Source organism: Zophobas morio, unplaced genomic scaffold, assembly GCF_036711695.1.
Source record: "Zophobas morio isolate AGI-343-1 ecotype UQ-CSIRO unplaced genomic scaffold, CSIRO_AGI_Zmor_V1 ptg000004l, whole genome shotgun sequence".
Taxonomy (NCBI): domain Eukaryota; kingdom Metazoa; phylum Arthropoda; class Insecta; order Coleoptera; family Tenebrionidae; genus Zophobas; species Zophobas morio.
Window position 1 is genome coordinate 16,423,477 of NW_026972109.1, and position 14,336 is coordinate 16,437,812.

Consider the following 14,336-nt stretch of genomic DNA (forward strand, 5'->3'; position numbering starts at 1 on the left):
TTTGTTATACATATTCTTAAATTAAACAATTGCAATTGGTCTATGATAGTGGACAAAAATTTCCCTCGTGTCCCTGAAGTAAAGTACAGTTCAACAAGTACAGGAAAATGATAAAATTCCGGCCTCATATTTTGTCCATTTTTTCTTAATATACGAAGTCTTTTCCCAACAAGAAACTGACAACATGTTAACTCTCTTGTTGTTGAAAGAAAACTATATACATATATATATTTAAAAAAAAAAGTAAACCCCACCCACCCGCCCCGATCTCAGTTGTGGTGAATTTTTCACTCGTTGTTAGACCAAGGAACGGAGCGTAATTGCAAAATACATATTTCTTAAAAACTGAGGAAACAAAAAACTGAAAAATCGAAAAATTAAAAATTAAGAAACTGAAGATGCGAAAAATGAAAAATTATAATATCGAAAAATTGCAAAATTGAAAAATTTCAAAAAGAAAAATTCAATATACGAGAAACTGAAAAATTTGCAGGCGTGACATTGAAAAATTGATAAAATTAAGGTCGGTTTATGGAAAGCGAATTAAATATTGAATCCTCGATTAATTTAACATAGGATTAAAATGTAGAGTATGAGCCCGTGATTGGTTAAAACATGCACATTGCATAGCAAATCGGACCTCAATTAAAATTAATGGAGATTAACTTTTAATTCGCTTTCCATAAACCTGATCTTAAAGTTGCAAAAACGAAAAATTATGAAACCGAAACTTTGAAAAATGAAAAAAAATGAAAAAACAAAAATTGGTTAAAGGTTAATACATATAAATCCAGATTTTTCGAAAAATTATAAGATTTGGTTTTGCGAATTTAACTTTTTTATGATAACTCTTGTAAGTTAAAATAAAAATGTGTATGTAATGTTCAAGTAAATGTAAAGAAGCATGTTGGGCGTAAGTTCCAAATGAGGATTTATTAGGCAAAATTTTGAGACGACGTCATCAATTTTTGAGAGGGGATAAACGAATAAATTTTGCTTAACAGTTTACCATGATTACGATCACCTTAAAATATTTACAAGATTTAAGAGTAATCGGTTTTGCAATTTCAAAGTTATATTGCAAAATATTGTTATTCAGTTTTGAATTTTGTCCAAAAATTTAAAAAAACTTTGTTATAAATTGTGGAGATAATTTCATCCCATTGGTGGTGGGGATGTTTAGCCAGATTTTAGTTAGCGTTTAACCAACTACAGGATATTCCTAATATACCTACATACAAAATGTGACAACAATTGGTCCAGTAATTGCAGAGATTACTTGTCTAATAAAAATGGATACAGACACCAAATAGGCAGACAGACGGAAACGGGATACCACTTTTTTCGTACTTTAGAGGTCATGACACGTCGAGAAAATATGAAAGTGGCAATGCGGCCGATGGAGTCGATTACTATACTTCCTTAGCTTACGCTCGGGAAATAAAAAAGTTAAAAACGTTTTTTAAAACTTTAAAAACAAAAAATCCAAAATTTCATGTATGTGACGTTAAATATTTCAAAAAAGAAATTAAGTTGGCGTGGTGGGAAGAAGAAAAAATGTTTACAACAATCTGCATATAGATAAAATAAATGATAATAACCATAAAGTAATAACTGCAATATCACAGTATACATCAAAGCTCCACCGTCTATTGATTTATGTTGGTAACATATAAATTTCCCTGAAACTGAATGTGATGGAGGTTTACGCAACTGATGGAACACCAATTTAGTGTACTGTAAATACACACAGTGTCCCATCACTTATGAGTTAAGTTATGACGAACGTCAAAATGAGTTACAAGTTAGAAATATACGCTATATGTATTATTATTATTATTTTCCAAAGTTACAATTTTTAGAGCACTCTTATCCGTAAGTACGTAATTGCTCTGGAATTTTAGAAACTACTTTGTACTACTAATAACAAGCTTAATAATTTTATTCCTATTAATTAAAAATAATGTGCTAGTAATATTATAACAATTTTCCCTTATTTTTGCAGCTTAATTTGCACTAAAACGCTGCTCAATCTGACACGGTCCCACAATAGCTATTTGTGCAATAAGATAGGAAAAGTGACATTTTTCCACATTCTAGACATGAGATTTTTGATCGAGACGAAGTCGAGATCAAAAACATGTCGTGAATGTGGAAAGACACTTTTCCTATCAAATTGCACACAAGATTTTGTAAAATTAGGTAAAAAAACTCTTCATTATAAATTTAATTGAATAATAAAGTATCAAGTCCCTTTTAATGCAATAAATTTGTTGTCATGGAAAATACAAACAAACAACGCAACATTTTGCAATTTTTCAACGTTTGAAGTATTTTGGGTGTTTTTTGAGGTAAAAATGTTGAAAGATGATGTTTCATCAGTATCTTTTGATGTTGAAGAGTCAGCCACACTGGCAAGTAATTCACTATTGGCCGAGAAATCAAAAAAAAATTATAAAAAGGCGTACAAGGAATTTGAGAAGTGGTGTTTGATATTGTTTTGTTTTATTTTTCCGCTCTAGTTAGGAAAAATTTCACTTTTCCTAACCCAAATGAATGTGGAAAACTTGAACAATTAACAACCGAATTTTACAAAACTTATTTACATGTATATCAAAGCTGTTGTAAGGTTTGCCAACCCCATAAAATTGCCAATTACATATTTAACAAGTGGCACTTGAAAAAAAATATAGCTTCCATATATATCTAGACGTCCAAAATGTACAGTATCAGAATTATTAACATTTACTAATGCAAGAATAACTCTCTGCGGGAACTGGTCCATAATATAATGCAAACAAAAGGCATCGTAAAGTATACAAAAAGGAAAATCTGGCCTTCTCTCTGTCTTTCGTTCTCTCTCCCGCTCCCTTTTTGTTTTATTATTGTTCAGTAATAAATCACTATCATGTTTCCATCCAGCACCGAAGAAGAACGCAGCAAACAATTCCTCAGCAGTTATCATCGTCGAGATAACCACAATCCACAACTTCACTTTATCATCGCATTTTCTATTCGATAAGCCCATATTCTTGGCAGTCGCGCATATTAATCAGCTCGTCGAACGCAGATAACTCCTTTCCAGCACCTGTCAAAACAGGTGCGAGCAAACCTGTAATCCGTACGTTTCGAATCGGACAAATGCGATGAAATCATTATCGTTCCATTTAAAGATTAAGAGGAGTCATCAACGCAACGCCTCTAACATTTCTTTTTTTGTTGCAGGGCTGTGACGGATCCTCGTGACGGTAGAAGAGTCGCCCTGAAAAAGTTACCGAATGTGTTCCAATCGTTAGTTTCATCAAAAAGAGTGTTTCGAGAACTGAAAATGCTATGCTTTTTCAAACACGAAAACGTGAGTATGGAAATTGAAAATTCACTTTTCTCTACCCGCATCGGTTGATTCGTTCGTTCGGTGGCTTGTAATTTTATCGATTATGACGAAGCATCATGCGATATTTTCTTTGCCACATACGGAGGATCAACACGTGGCAGGCAGCAGGTTTTTGTACGTCGGTGCGTTATCTAAAAATGACTCGGAAAGACTGGGGTTCCAGGGACGATAATTAAGGCTTGTTTGGCCCAGTGGAGTTTTGCACGGTGTTTCAACTAGTCGTTAGTTTGTTCATTATTTCAATTAGAAAAGTTTGTTATGGAAATGAATGGACAAACTCCAATTTAAAGGTCTTGATTTGATTTGAATTGCAACATGGGCAGCTGCATTGGCACTTCGCAGCTTGCGCAGTTCTCAAGAATGCGATGGATTTTGTGTGCTCGAAGTGGCGCCACTTAAAAAAAAATTACGATCATTGTAAATAAAACCTTTGGAATTGATATTGTTGTAGTGTTTGAACAGTAAATAACACTATTACAACTAACTTTTAAATCTCCTACAAAAAATTTAAGCACTTGTGTGTTTTAAATGGACCCGAAAAAACAGCCAATATGCTAGTCCAAAACATTACAATATTTGGAACGTTCTGATGTAATGCTATAATTTTTTGCATCGTAAGCAGCATTTCGTTATTAAGTGGAGTAGTTAAAAAAATATTTTGAGCAATGATTTAATTCACAGAAACCCAGTCACTAGCTTTAGCAAAAAAAAATGTTTCTCTGCAGTACACAGATAATACTCGTTTATACTCAATAAATTTTTCAGGTTTATCTGAATATATTCTGTGTTTACTTGAATTTATCGTCTTCGTTAAGTGAACGTTTGAGTCTGCTCATGGATTATTTAATAAACTGATATAAGGTTAATCTGTTAAGAGAATTTTATTTATGGAAGGCAGGAAGATTCAAATATTAAAAAATATATAGTTTTTGAGGGCTTTGGCATAAAACTATGTTTATCAATTCTTGATAAATCGCAAAGATTTTGTCATGTTGATTGAAATATATAGGGTGTCTCAACGCAAGATTACGCCTTCTTCGCAAACACAAAGGTCACATAGGGCTACAATTTAAATTATTATCGGTTGAATGTTTCACTTGTTTAAAGCTAACAGCCTGTATATTTTTACAAATTTAGATTCCATTGTAAACAAAAAATTGCAAAAGGGTTTTTTTTAATGTCTGGGTTACAATATTCTGGGGAAAGATAAATAAAACACACTTTATTGTGGTATGAATAAAACTGGGGTATAAATAATAATATAATAATTTTCTTCTGTCGAGTGGGAGTGGAAAACAATAGTAGAATTTAGGATGTGAAAAAATTTTAAAAAAGCGCTAATATTGAAAATAGCTGTATTTCCATTGGCGATTTTCGAAAAACCGTAGATTTTCGAAGAAACAAAGCCGAAAGTGACTTGAATATCGAAATCTACAAGAAAATGGCTTCAACTAATTTCCGGAAATAGTTGAAAAATGGTGGAGAATGCCAAAAGTGCCTAAATCAGTCTTATCTTATCAATACTGGCCCCGCCCACCCACCCTCTTTTTCTTTAAGGATGTCATTTCCCAAAATTAGTCTAACTCACCCCTCGTTTCATTTTAACGACTAATTATATTTCTGTTCAGTATAAGATCATTCATTTCATTCAGATCAGATGAAATCGATCACTGAAAAGGAGACTGGGTGGGTGGGCGGGGCTGATTATTTTCTTCTGTCGAGAGGGAGTGGAAACTAATAGAATCTAGGATGTGAAAAAATTTAAAAAAAGCGCCAAGATTTAAAATAGCTGTATTTCAATTGGCGATTTTCGAAGAAACAAAGCCGAAACTGATTTTTGGCTATCGAAATGTACAAGAAAATGTGCAAATAATTTTCGGAAATAATTGAAAAATGGTGGAAAATATCAAAAGTGCCAAAATCAGTCTTATCTTATCAATACTAGCCCCGCCCACCCACCCATTATTTTCGTAGAGGATATGTCATTTGCCAAAATCAGTCTTATCTTAGCAAACACTTGCCCCACCAACCCACCCCTCTTCTCATTCTAACGACTAATTTTATTTCTGTTCAATATAAGATCACTCATTTCATTCAGATCAGATGAAATCAATCATTGAAAAGTAGACAGGGTGGGTGGGCGGCGCTAATTATTTTCTTGTACCGAGAGTGGAAACTAATAATGGAATCTACGATGTAAAAAAATAAAAAAAGCGCTAATCTTTAAAACAACTGTATTTCAATTTGCGATTTTCGAAAAACGGTAGGAATTTTCGTAGAAACGAAGCCGAAAGTGACTTTTGGATATCGAAATCTACAAGAAAATGGCTTCAACTAATTTCCGGAAATAGTTGGAAAATGAGGGAAAATGTCAAAAGTGCCTAAATCAGTCTTATCTTATCAATACTAGCCCCGCCCACCCTCTGTTTTCTTTAAGGATATGTCATTTGCCAAAATTAGTCTTATCGTAGCAAACACTAGCACCACCCACCCACCCCTCTTCTAATTCTAACGACTATGTTATTTCTGTTCAGTATAATATTATTCATTTCATTCAGATCAGATGAAATCGATCACTGAAAACGAGACTGGGTGGGTGGGCGGGGCTAATTATTTTCTTCTATCGAGAGTGGAAACTAATAATAGAATCTACGATGTGGAAAAAGTAAAAAAAAACGCCAATCTTTAAAATAGCTGGATTTCAGTTGGCGATTTTTGAAAAACGGCAAGAATTTCCCAAAAAACGAAGTCGAAAATGACTTCTCGATGTCGAAATGTACAAAAAAATGTCTTCAACTGATTTTCGGAAATCGTTGAAAAACGATGAAAAATGTCTAAAGTGCCAAAAAAGCAGTCTTTTCATATCAATACTAGCCTCGCCCACCCACCCTGTATTTTCTTAGAGGATATGTCATTTGCCAAAATTAGTCTTATCTTAGCAAACACTAGCCTCACCCACCCACCCCTCCTCTCATTCTAACGACCAATTTTATTTCTGTTCGGTATAAGATCATTTATTTCATTTAGATCAAATCAATCAATCACTGAAAAGGAGACAGGGTGGGTGGGCGGGGCTAATTATTTTCTTCTGTCTAGTGGGAGTGGAAAGTAATAAAGAATCTACGATATGAAAAAAAACGCTAATCTTTAAAATAAAAATAAAATTTGTTTTTCAATTTGCTATTTTCGAAAAACGGTAGGAATTTTTGAAGAAATGAAGCCGAAAATGACTTTTGGATATCGAAATCTACAAGAAAATATCTTGAACTAATTTTCGGAAATATGTCAAAAGTGGCAAAATCAGTCTTATCAATACTAACCCCGCCTACCCACCCTCTATTTTCTTAGAGGATATGTCATTTGCCAAAATCAGCCTCATCTTAGCAAACACTAGTCCCCCCACCCACCCACCCCTCTTTTCATTCTAACGACTGATTTTATTTTTCTTCAGTATCAGATAATTTATTTCATTCGGATCAGATGAAATCAATTACTGAAAAGGACACAGGGTGGGTGGGCGGGACTAATTATTTTTTCCTGTCGAGTGGGAGTGGGAATTAATAATAATTATTTTAAAAAATGTTTTCCAAATATGTATCGATATTTCTGTTGTTTTGTGTTTTATTTTCTACATTTAGACCCGGTTTACAGAAACCCAATTAAATATTTGATTCCGATAAAAATTTTAATACGGGTTAAACTCGGGGTTAAAGTAGCACGTGACCGACTCTTGGTCAATCAGGCATTTAGAGATTAACTTAATCTCACTTAAAATATTGTATAAACTGGTCCTTAAAGTTGTTTGTTATTAAGATTGTTTACTTTTTTAAGGATCCCACCGACATATTGCATGAAAGAAAACAGATACTAGAAAAAGTACAGGGTGCTCTATTTGAAACAAACTGAAATATCGATATTTCGATTTGATTGAAAATTGTAAATTTTAAATAAATTTTATTAAAAAGAAAACTATATTAAAGTTTTATTCAATTGATACCATAACAAAGCTTATACCTTTGTCTATTTGTCCATAAAATAATGCAACATAGATCTTCACAATAACCTTTTTTTTTTTGTAAACCCCTGTACATATTACTAATTAAAATTAAAAATAATTGGAATAACGGTTCAACGTTGCAACGGAATTTGAAAAATAAATCACAGTTATAAAGCCTACGAAGAGGCTAATAAGAATGTGTAAAAATATATAGGGTGTTCTATAAAAAATCTCAAAAACAAAACACTATGAATAGTCGAAAATAATTTTAATACGTTACCCAAAAAACAATACAACTTTTGTCTCAACAATATTAAGAGAAGTCAGTCGAATGATCAAGGGGTGGGTGGGCGGGGCTAGTGTTTCTTCATAAAACTAGAAAAAAGCTAAACTTAGCTTACTTACTTATATGTCCAAGGCTGGAATTTTGAACATCTTCTCTTTAATTGGTTATGCTTTAATGGATTTTTCTTCTATTGTTTTTTTTTTTTGTTTATAATTTATAAATGTCTTATTAATTTTTTTTTTTTTTGGTTTATTTATTAATACAAAATAACATCTTGTTTTATTAATAATAATTCGCAACGATTAGTGACTATTGGTTGTTACGGTTATTGTCCTAAAAAAAAATAAAAGGTGGATTTCAGAAAGTAAGCCGAAGGAATTCACGCATTAGGTGCGTGCAGTGTTGCCAATTTTACTTTTATAAAATTACGTTTCATTAGTAATCTACAACATAGAGAATTTTTTTATTATTTTTTTGGTACTGAACAGTTAATCCGCCATTTTCCAAACACCCGTTATATGCACATTCAGATACCGCAAATGTCTCAAATTCTCTTCTGTATTAGTTGAGATATCGGTATGCAGTAAAAACTAAATTTAATGACAACTTCGTAGCATACAGAAGTAGACTAAAAAAAGTATGGTGCCACCTTTTATACACAATACATATAGCTTTTTTTTGCTATAATTTTGCATAAAAAAAACGTAATTTTCTCAAGAACATCATTAAAACCTATACCAACGCATAGGTGTATGATTTTGAAATAACTATTGATACAAACAAATAAATGCAGATTTTCTTTTATTTCGGGTTCGAATATTTTTACCTTACTCATGCAACATGTTACATAAAATGCTAAACTGACAAAAAACGTGAATAACGTAACGTCCCACAGAAAATAGCAAAAAAATCGAAGTTTTGTAATTAAAAATAGAAACTTGGGGGCGGCATCATGAAAGCTGTAGCCACCATAACACTTTGCGGTCTATTTTTGTTCATTACTCAACTTGTCAGTAAACTTATCTTCCACAGGTTAGCTAAATTTCAGGTAATAAGGAAGCTATTGCTCATTGTATATTTTCAAAGCGAATTTTCCGAATGCTAACGTGACAGTGGTGTTAAATTTTAATTCAATACAAGTAAATATTGAAGTCGACTAAAATAATTTCTTTGATATACTTTGCTAATTCTATGAAATATGTCAATTTTAATTAAAATGTATTTTTTAAAGATTGTTTTCGATTTTCTTGTTTATATTTTTAGATTGAGAAAAAAATTTAATACAGGATATAAAGTTGCTCACCAGAGGTAAACCGTAAACGACAAGGATTGAATAAAAACAAAAAAAAAAAAAACTAAAATAACTACCTGGGGAAAACTTCAAGGATATTCGAAAAGAGTCGGGAAAACTTCAAGAATATTCGAAAAGAGTCAAACCGTGCAAAATTTCCTGACCCAACAAGTCTTATTGAACGTTCAACCAACTCGAATCTTTATTTCGTTTTTGTATATGTGTCTATGTGTTTTTTTCAGGTTCTGTCCGCCTTAGATATCCTCCAACCGCCTCATTTAGATTTCTTCCAGGAAATGTATCCTTTTTGAGACATACTTGTATACACTAGTAATTTTATATTGGTAGTTAACCCCCATCGGAAATGTTAACCTTTGGGGTCGAAATCATCTCAATGCTGAGTTTTTAATTTACAACTTCCGTTAACGTTTAATTGGCTATTAAATGAGTGAATTCAGTGGTTCATTCACTAGCAGCGCTCAAGATACATAATTTAGATATACGTACCATGCTTTAAATGCATTATTACGTGCAGCATTATGGACAGTGGCGGCGCTAAAAGGGGGGTTAATTGACAAAGTGCCGCTTATTAAGAACGTACGGGCAATGAGAACGTGCACTTTTACCTCGTTGAAGCGAAATTAAACTTGACGGAGTTATGCTGATGGAATCGGTAAAATTTTCCCATAGAAGTTTTAATTTTTCATCTATATGGTGTAGGTGTCTTTATTAAAATTAAATTTAGTTTCGCCGCGACTATCAAATCTGCCCTTAACCTTATTCGTTATCTATACCATTTCTAGGTCATTAACATACATTTTATTGCTGAACCTATCGCTCTTAATAAAGCATGTAACAAATTCTTCACGAGTGTTTCTGATCCTTCCAATTATTTTTTGCAAAAGTCATCTCTTACCACATTCTGTTACCCAATTACGCGCACATATAGGAACACCTGTACGTAGTGGAAGACACATGTGAGTCTGTCCGGGCCATTAGCAGCATCCGTTCCAACATTTGCTGTGGGAAATTTCGAAAAGCGAGCATAAATGTAGATAGAGATTTATGGTAGCGAAAGAAATAAACGCCTATATGGACATTAACGTCGAACGATTCCAAACTCATATTATCCACGTCAAATTAGATAAATATGGCTTAAAACATGTACAAAAAATCGTTTAAAAAGTCAAGTTGTATCAAAAACCGCCGCTTTGTTCCCGGTAAAGCCTTCAAAGAAACATTAATACCTTAATATATTATTAATGTTTGAAATTTACTTTACATCGCCGCTTCCTGCTGTGGCTTTTATTCGCTTTTTGCCGAGTTCCTGTCCGGTAAATTTCTACGAATAAATTCAAACGTTGCTGTTCGGCAAACGCAAACGGAGCTTATGACCTATTTGCCTTCGTTGTGGCGGAGTTGTGCGTCACCTAAGGCGAGGGGGTGGAAAACATCGTGGGTGTTCTATCATACAGGGTGAAAAAATTACGCAATTCATAAAATCCTCGTGTACAGATAATGATAAAAGTTTTTATTAGATTTTTTTCTGTAATGAAACTGGGTGTATTTTAGCAAAATACTGAATCTAACTTCTTAAGAGTGTTGCATGTAGTTAAATACACTTAACATAGACAACCAACGAAAATTTAAGTAACACAAAATTAAACAAACAAATTAGTTTTTATTCAAGAAAATAATCGATTCGGAAGCAGGGTTTTATCGATCAGCAACCGGGCTTTTGTTGATCAGGAAGCGAGCACCGATTGCTTTAGAACTACTCGATCTATATAAGTGAAGCAATCAATTTTAAGCGTTACTTTATCACCACTCGATTGTTTCGACACCTATTAACCGTAATTTTTACTTTTTAGTTCTAAAAATATAATCTCGTGAATTTTATAACGCACGGAATGGGAAGTTTCTACGAATAAATTCAAACGTTGTGCGTTTAGTGTACGCAAACGAACCTCGTATGACCTATTTTGCCTCGTTATCGCACAGCTGTGCGGCACCTATGGTCTTAAGAGGGGGTGGAGAACACCGAGGGTGGGGCAAAACGAAGGGTGTGACGTCACATAACACGTGTGTAAAACTGAATACAGCCGTTGGATATTACAGTCCTTTTACTGCATAGACAATCGGCCGTTAGATTGGACTAGTTATAGCGCGCCCACTTGCTTATACCAAGAGCAACCTCGAGTAATTGGAATCACTATAATAAGACCATTGATAGTACAAATCGGAATGGTGACTAAATTCGAACAAAGGGATTTTATATGCAAGAATTATAACGAAAAGGGAGTAACAGGTGGTTTCTCAGTAACTAACATACGACGTCCGCAATTTATAGTTTTCGAATCGGTTTAAGGTTTTCGGTCCTGTAGTTTTTCTAAGTACATGCTTTGAAAGAATCTTTTTTCTTTTTGGTTGTCACTTTGATTTATAGACTTTACAAGCGCCACGTGATTTTAATTCTAAACGCGTCGCTTAGTCTAAAAGCGAACTGCATATTATTAGGGTGATCGTTGACATCTCGTGGAAAAACAATGACTACTCGTTAATATGAATAAACCCATTGAGGACACACTCAACATGCACGAGAACGTGTCGAAAGTATGATATATTTTTGAGATTTAATTTTTAAAAACATACACAATAAATACGCACGCCACTTTGCACTAGTATCAGACCACTAAATAGTGCACTAATACTACGTTGGCTACGATTTACCGCAATATTAACACGTCTGTTCGATCTATGAATATTCGAGTTTTAAGCACTAAATACGTTGAGACGTACATAGAGTTCTTTCAAGTGACAGATGTCGAGTCAAATTACTGCATAATCCTTAACTTTTTCCGTTCACTTTTATTTCGAACCTCGTCTCAGACGCTGAAAGAAAAATTCGGCTCGTAGTCTTGATAGTATTTTGGCATTCAAGTTGGTAGCTGCTAATTTGAATTTGGGGGTAGAAGAAGCGCGGTTTGAGGGAGGAGGGATTGTGCAACGGTTGTGAGACCCCTTTTTGTGCTTCCCATCCTCTGAACGCACTGAAAGCAGCCGATGTCTACCCTGAAAGTTGTTTTGCAGGAGGGTGGCATTATCCCGTTGATGTGTTGCTGTATCGAGATAAAAATTCCAATTAAAAGTCAGATTTTTATAACTTTGGCTTCTTTGTCGGAGCGCGATGCTTTTTATAAATTTCAGCCGCAGCAAAAATGTGTTTTATTATCATCTGAAGTGTTAAAAGCGGAGTTTAGCGTTGGTAAAACAAAACCGGCCCCGGAGGTGGTGTGATACAATAATAAACCGAACAAGTGATTGACTTTTGCGTAAAAACTGGGAATTGTGCGTTGATTACGTGAAATCGAGTGCTTTTAAAAGAAACGCAATTTATAACAATAGAGTTTATCGGGGTTATTTTATAAACATATAATAAAAGTATTTTAGCCCATCACAATTTTAAATTATTTATTAGTGAAGTCTTTTTTAATAATCATATTTGTCTTAAAACAGAGAACGGGCATTTTTTACGAGAATATATTATGTAGAGATAATGTAGAGGTACATTCTAAAAAGAATTTATCGTAATTTAAAGTTTAAAGACTTTGTGATTGACTTACAACTGTTACTATCATTCTCAACGAAAAATACGTTTTTATCTTTTTGTTCTTTCTAACAGTTTGACAACACAAAGCTCTATTTATTAATGTCATGAAAAAAAACTTGTTGTCGCAGTACCCCGACACGTAATCTGTGTTGCATACTTTATAGAAGTGTTATTGCATACGTGCATGTAGTTATTCAATGCAAAGTTTGTAGCACTCGCAACGACAACGACTACTATATTTATGATTACAAATCCGAAACCGTTTCGTATTCACTAATTGAATTTTGCTGTGCAGCCTCGGTTTACTGCGGCATTTCACTTTTTGCTCTCGTCCCAGTTGCACTTCCTTGCCCAACATGCGATATCGCATTATCCTATGGTAAAAAATCGTTAACAACCGTACTCAGTGCAGCGAAATTAAAATTTAAAGAGCGCAGCGCGCACGTCTTCGTGGATTTAACACCCGCAAGAATGGGTTTTGCTGGAATTTCCGCGCAAACGTGCGCTATAATTGCATTTGATTTTTGTTGTGGCAAGCCGATGCGGCCAACAGCCACTGAGGAGGCATTGCTCTCCGCATGGTGATTTGTTCCTTCACCTGGAGTAGCAGGTCAGGTGTTTGGGCTCGGGTTTGGATGATACAAAGGCCCGACGGCCTTGGTAGCGCGCTGGCAAGCGGAGATGCCGATGACCAACACCATCCTGCCCTTTCCTACTACACAGATTTACAAGAGTTTAACGTTCCCACGATTGTGGACCACTGTTCTGTCACTGATTCAGTCGTTTCACGGAATTTACGAAACGCTGGACGGATTGTTCCGGGTGCAGAGGTTGGGGCAACGGCAGTTAACTGAATAAATAACAATTACTGTAACCCCTATCGTATAAAAGCTGCTATAATTAGCGAGATGCGACTCGTTTCAAAAGTTATAACGGGTGTCTCAGATTTGGCGACTGATAACCAGATGTTTTTAAAGACAACGGTCCCTTTTTTTCGAAAGTTAAAAGTAATTATCATTTTCTTAGCGAATGACGTATTTCATGACGACCGTCACGCGATATGTATTTTTCAATCCGACGACAACATGTCATTAAACGGAGAGTTCACTATTTAACGAGAAATTGAGAAGTATTGGCTGAAAAACAAAGCCAGACAGACACACCCAGATTTTGTGGCTATCGGGTGTTCAATTGAAAAGTAATCAAGTGGGCTTTGATTTTTTGTAACCTAAAATTAATCAATGACAGCTAATAACGCGGAATGATACAAATTAACCTCAGTTTTTCGTGTATTAAAATGAAACCTTTTTAAATGTCAATTGCCAATTATACACAACGGTGCGGATTAATAAAACAGATGCGTTTTTTGCTATGTTTTCGTCTATAAAAAACACACCATTGATGAGTTTCTCAATTGACCACTCGTTATTTACCTTTGGTTCAAAAATCTGTTTATGTATAAAAACTTGATCCCACGAAAAGCATCCGATCATACTCCACCCATGCAGCACTCATAATCGTAAGATACCAGCTGAGTCACTAAGCTCGCGTTCCTCGGTATCTTATTACTTATTCACAAAATAAATCGCAAAAATCGCAATAGGATTATTTCTAATATCTTGTGGCTATTTGTTTTTTATTATTTTTTTAATTCCCTTTTTTTTTGAAGTATTGTCAACATCCAAAATTTATAACAACATCGTATCGGAATTTCAAAAATAAAATTATAAAGCATTGGAAGAGGCCAATCTCACTATG

The 14,336-nt window shown here is 34.3% G+C and overlaps 2 protein-coding genes across 14 annotated transcripts in view; one reads left to right on the forward strand and one right to left on the reverse strand.

Annotated features, from left to right (window-relative positions):
• Positions 1 to 14,336, reverse strand: part of LOC135143462 (leucine-rich repeat-containing protein 15-like) — a 144,787-nt gene that overhangs the window by 60,644 nt on the left and 69,807 nt on the right. The gene's annotated exons all lie outside the window — the stretch shown is intronic.
• The window catches only part of LOC135143471 (serine/threonine-protein kinase NLK), a 78,759-nt gene that overhangs the window by 47,523 nt on the left and 16,900 nt on the right, over positions 1 to 14,336 (forward strand). For all 13 annotated transcript variants that reach the window (XR_010282806.1, XR_010282808.1, XR_010282810.1 and 10 more), the window contains exons 2-3: positions 3,226 to 3,355; positions 9,211 to 9,266. Coding sequence is in view for 5 of the 13 variants with exons in the window: in XM_064075365.1 (XP_063931435.1) it covers positions 3,226 to 3,355; positions 9,211 to 9,266 (186 nt within the window). In the remaining 8 variants the exon portion in view is untranslated. The remainder of the gene's footprint in view (positions 1 to 3,225; positions 3,356 to 9,210; positions 9,267 to 14,336) is intronic.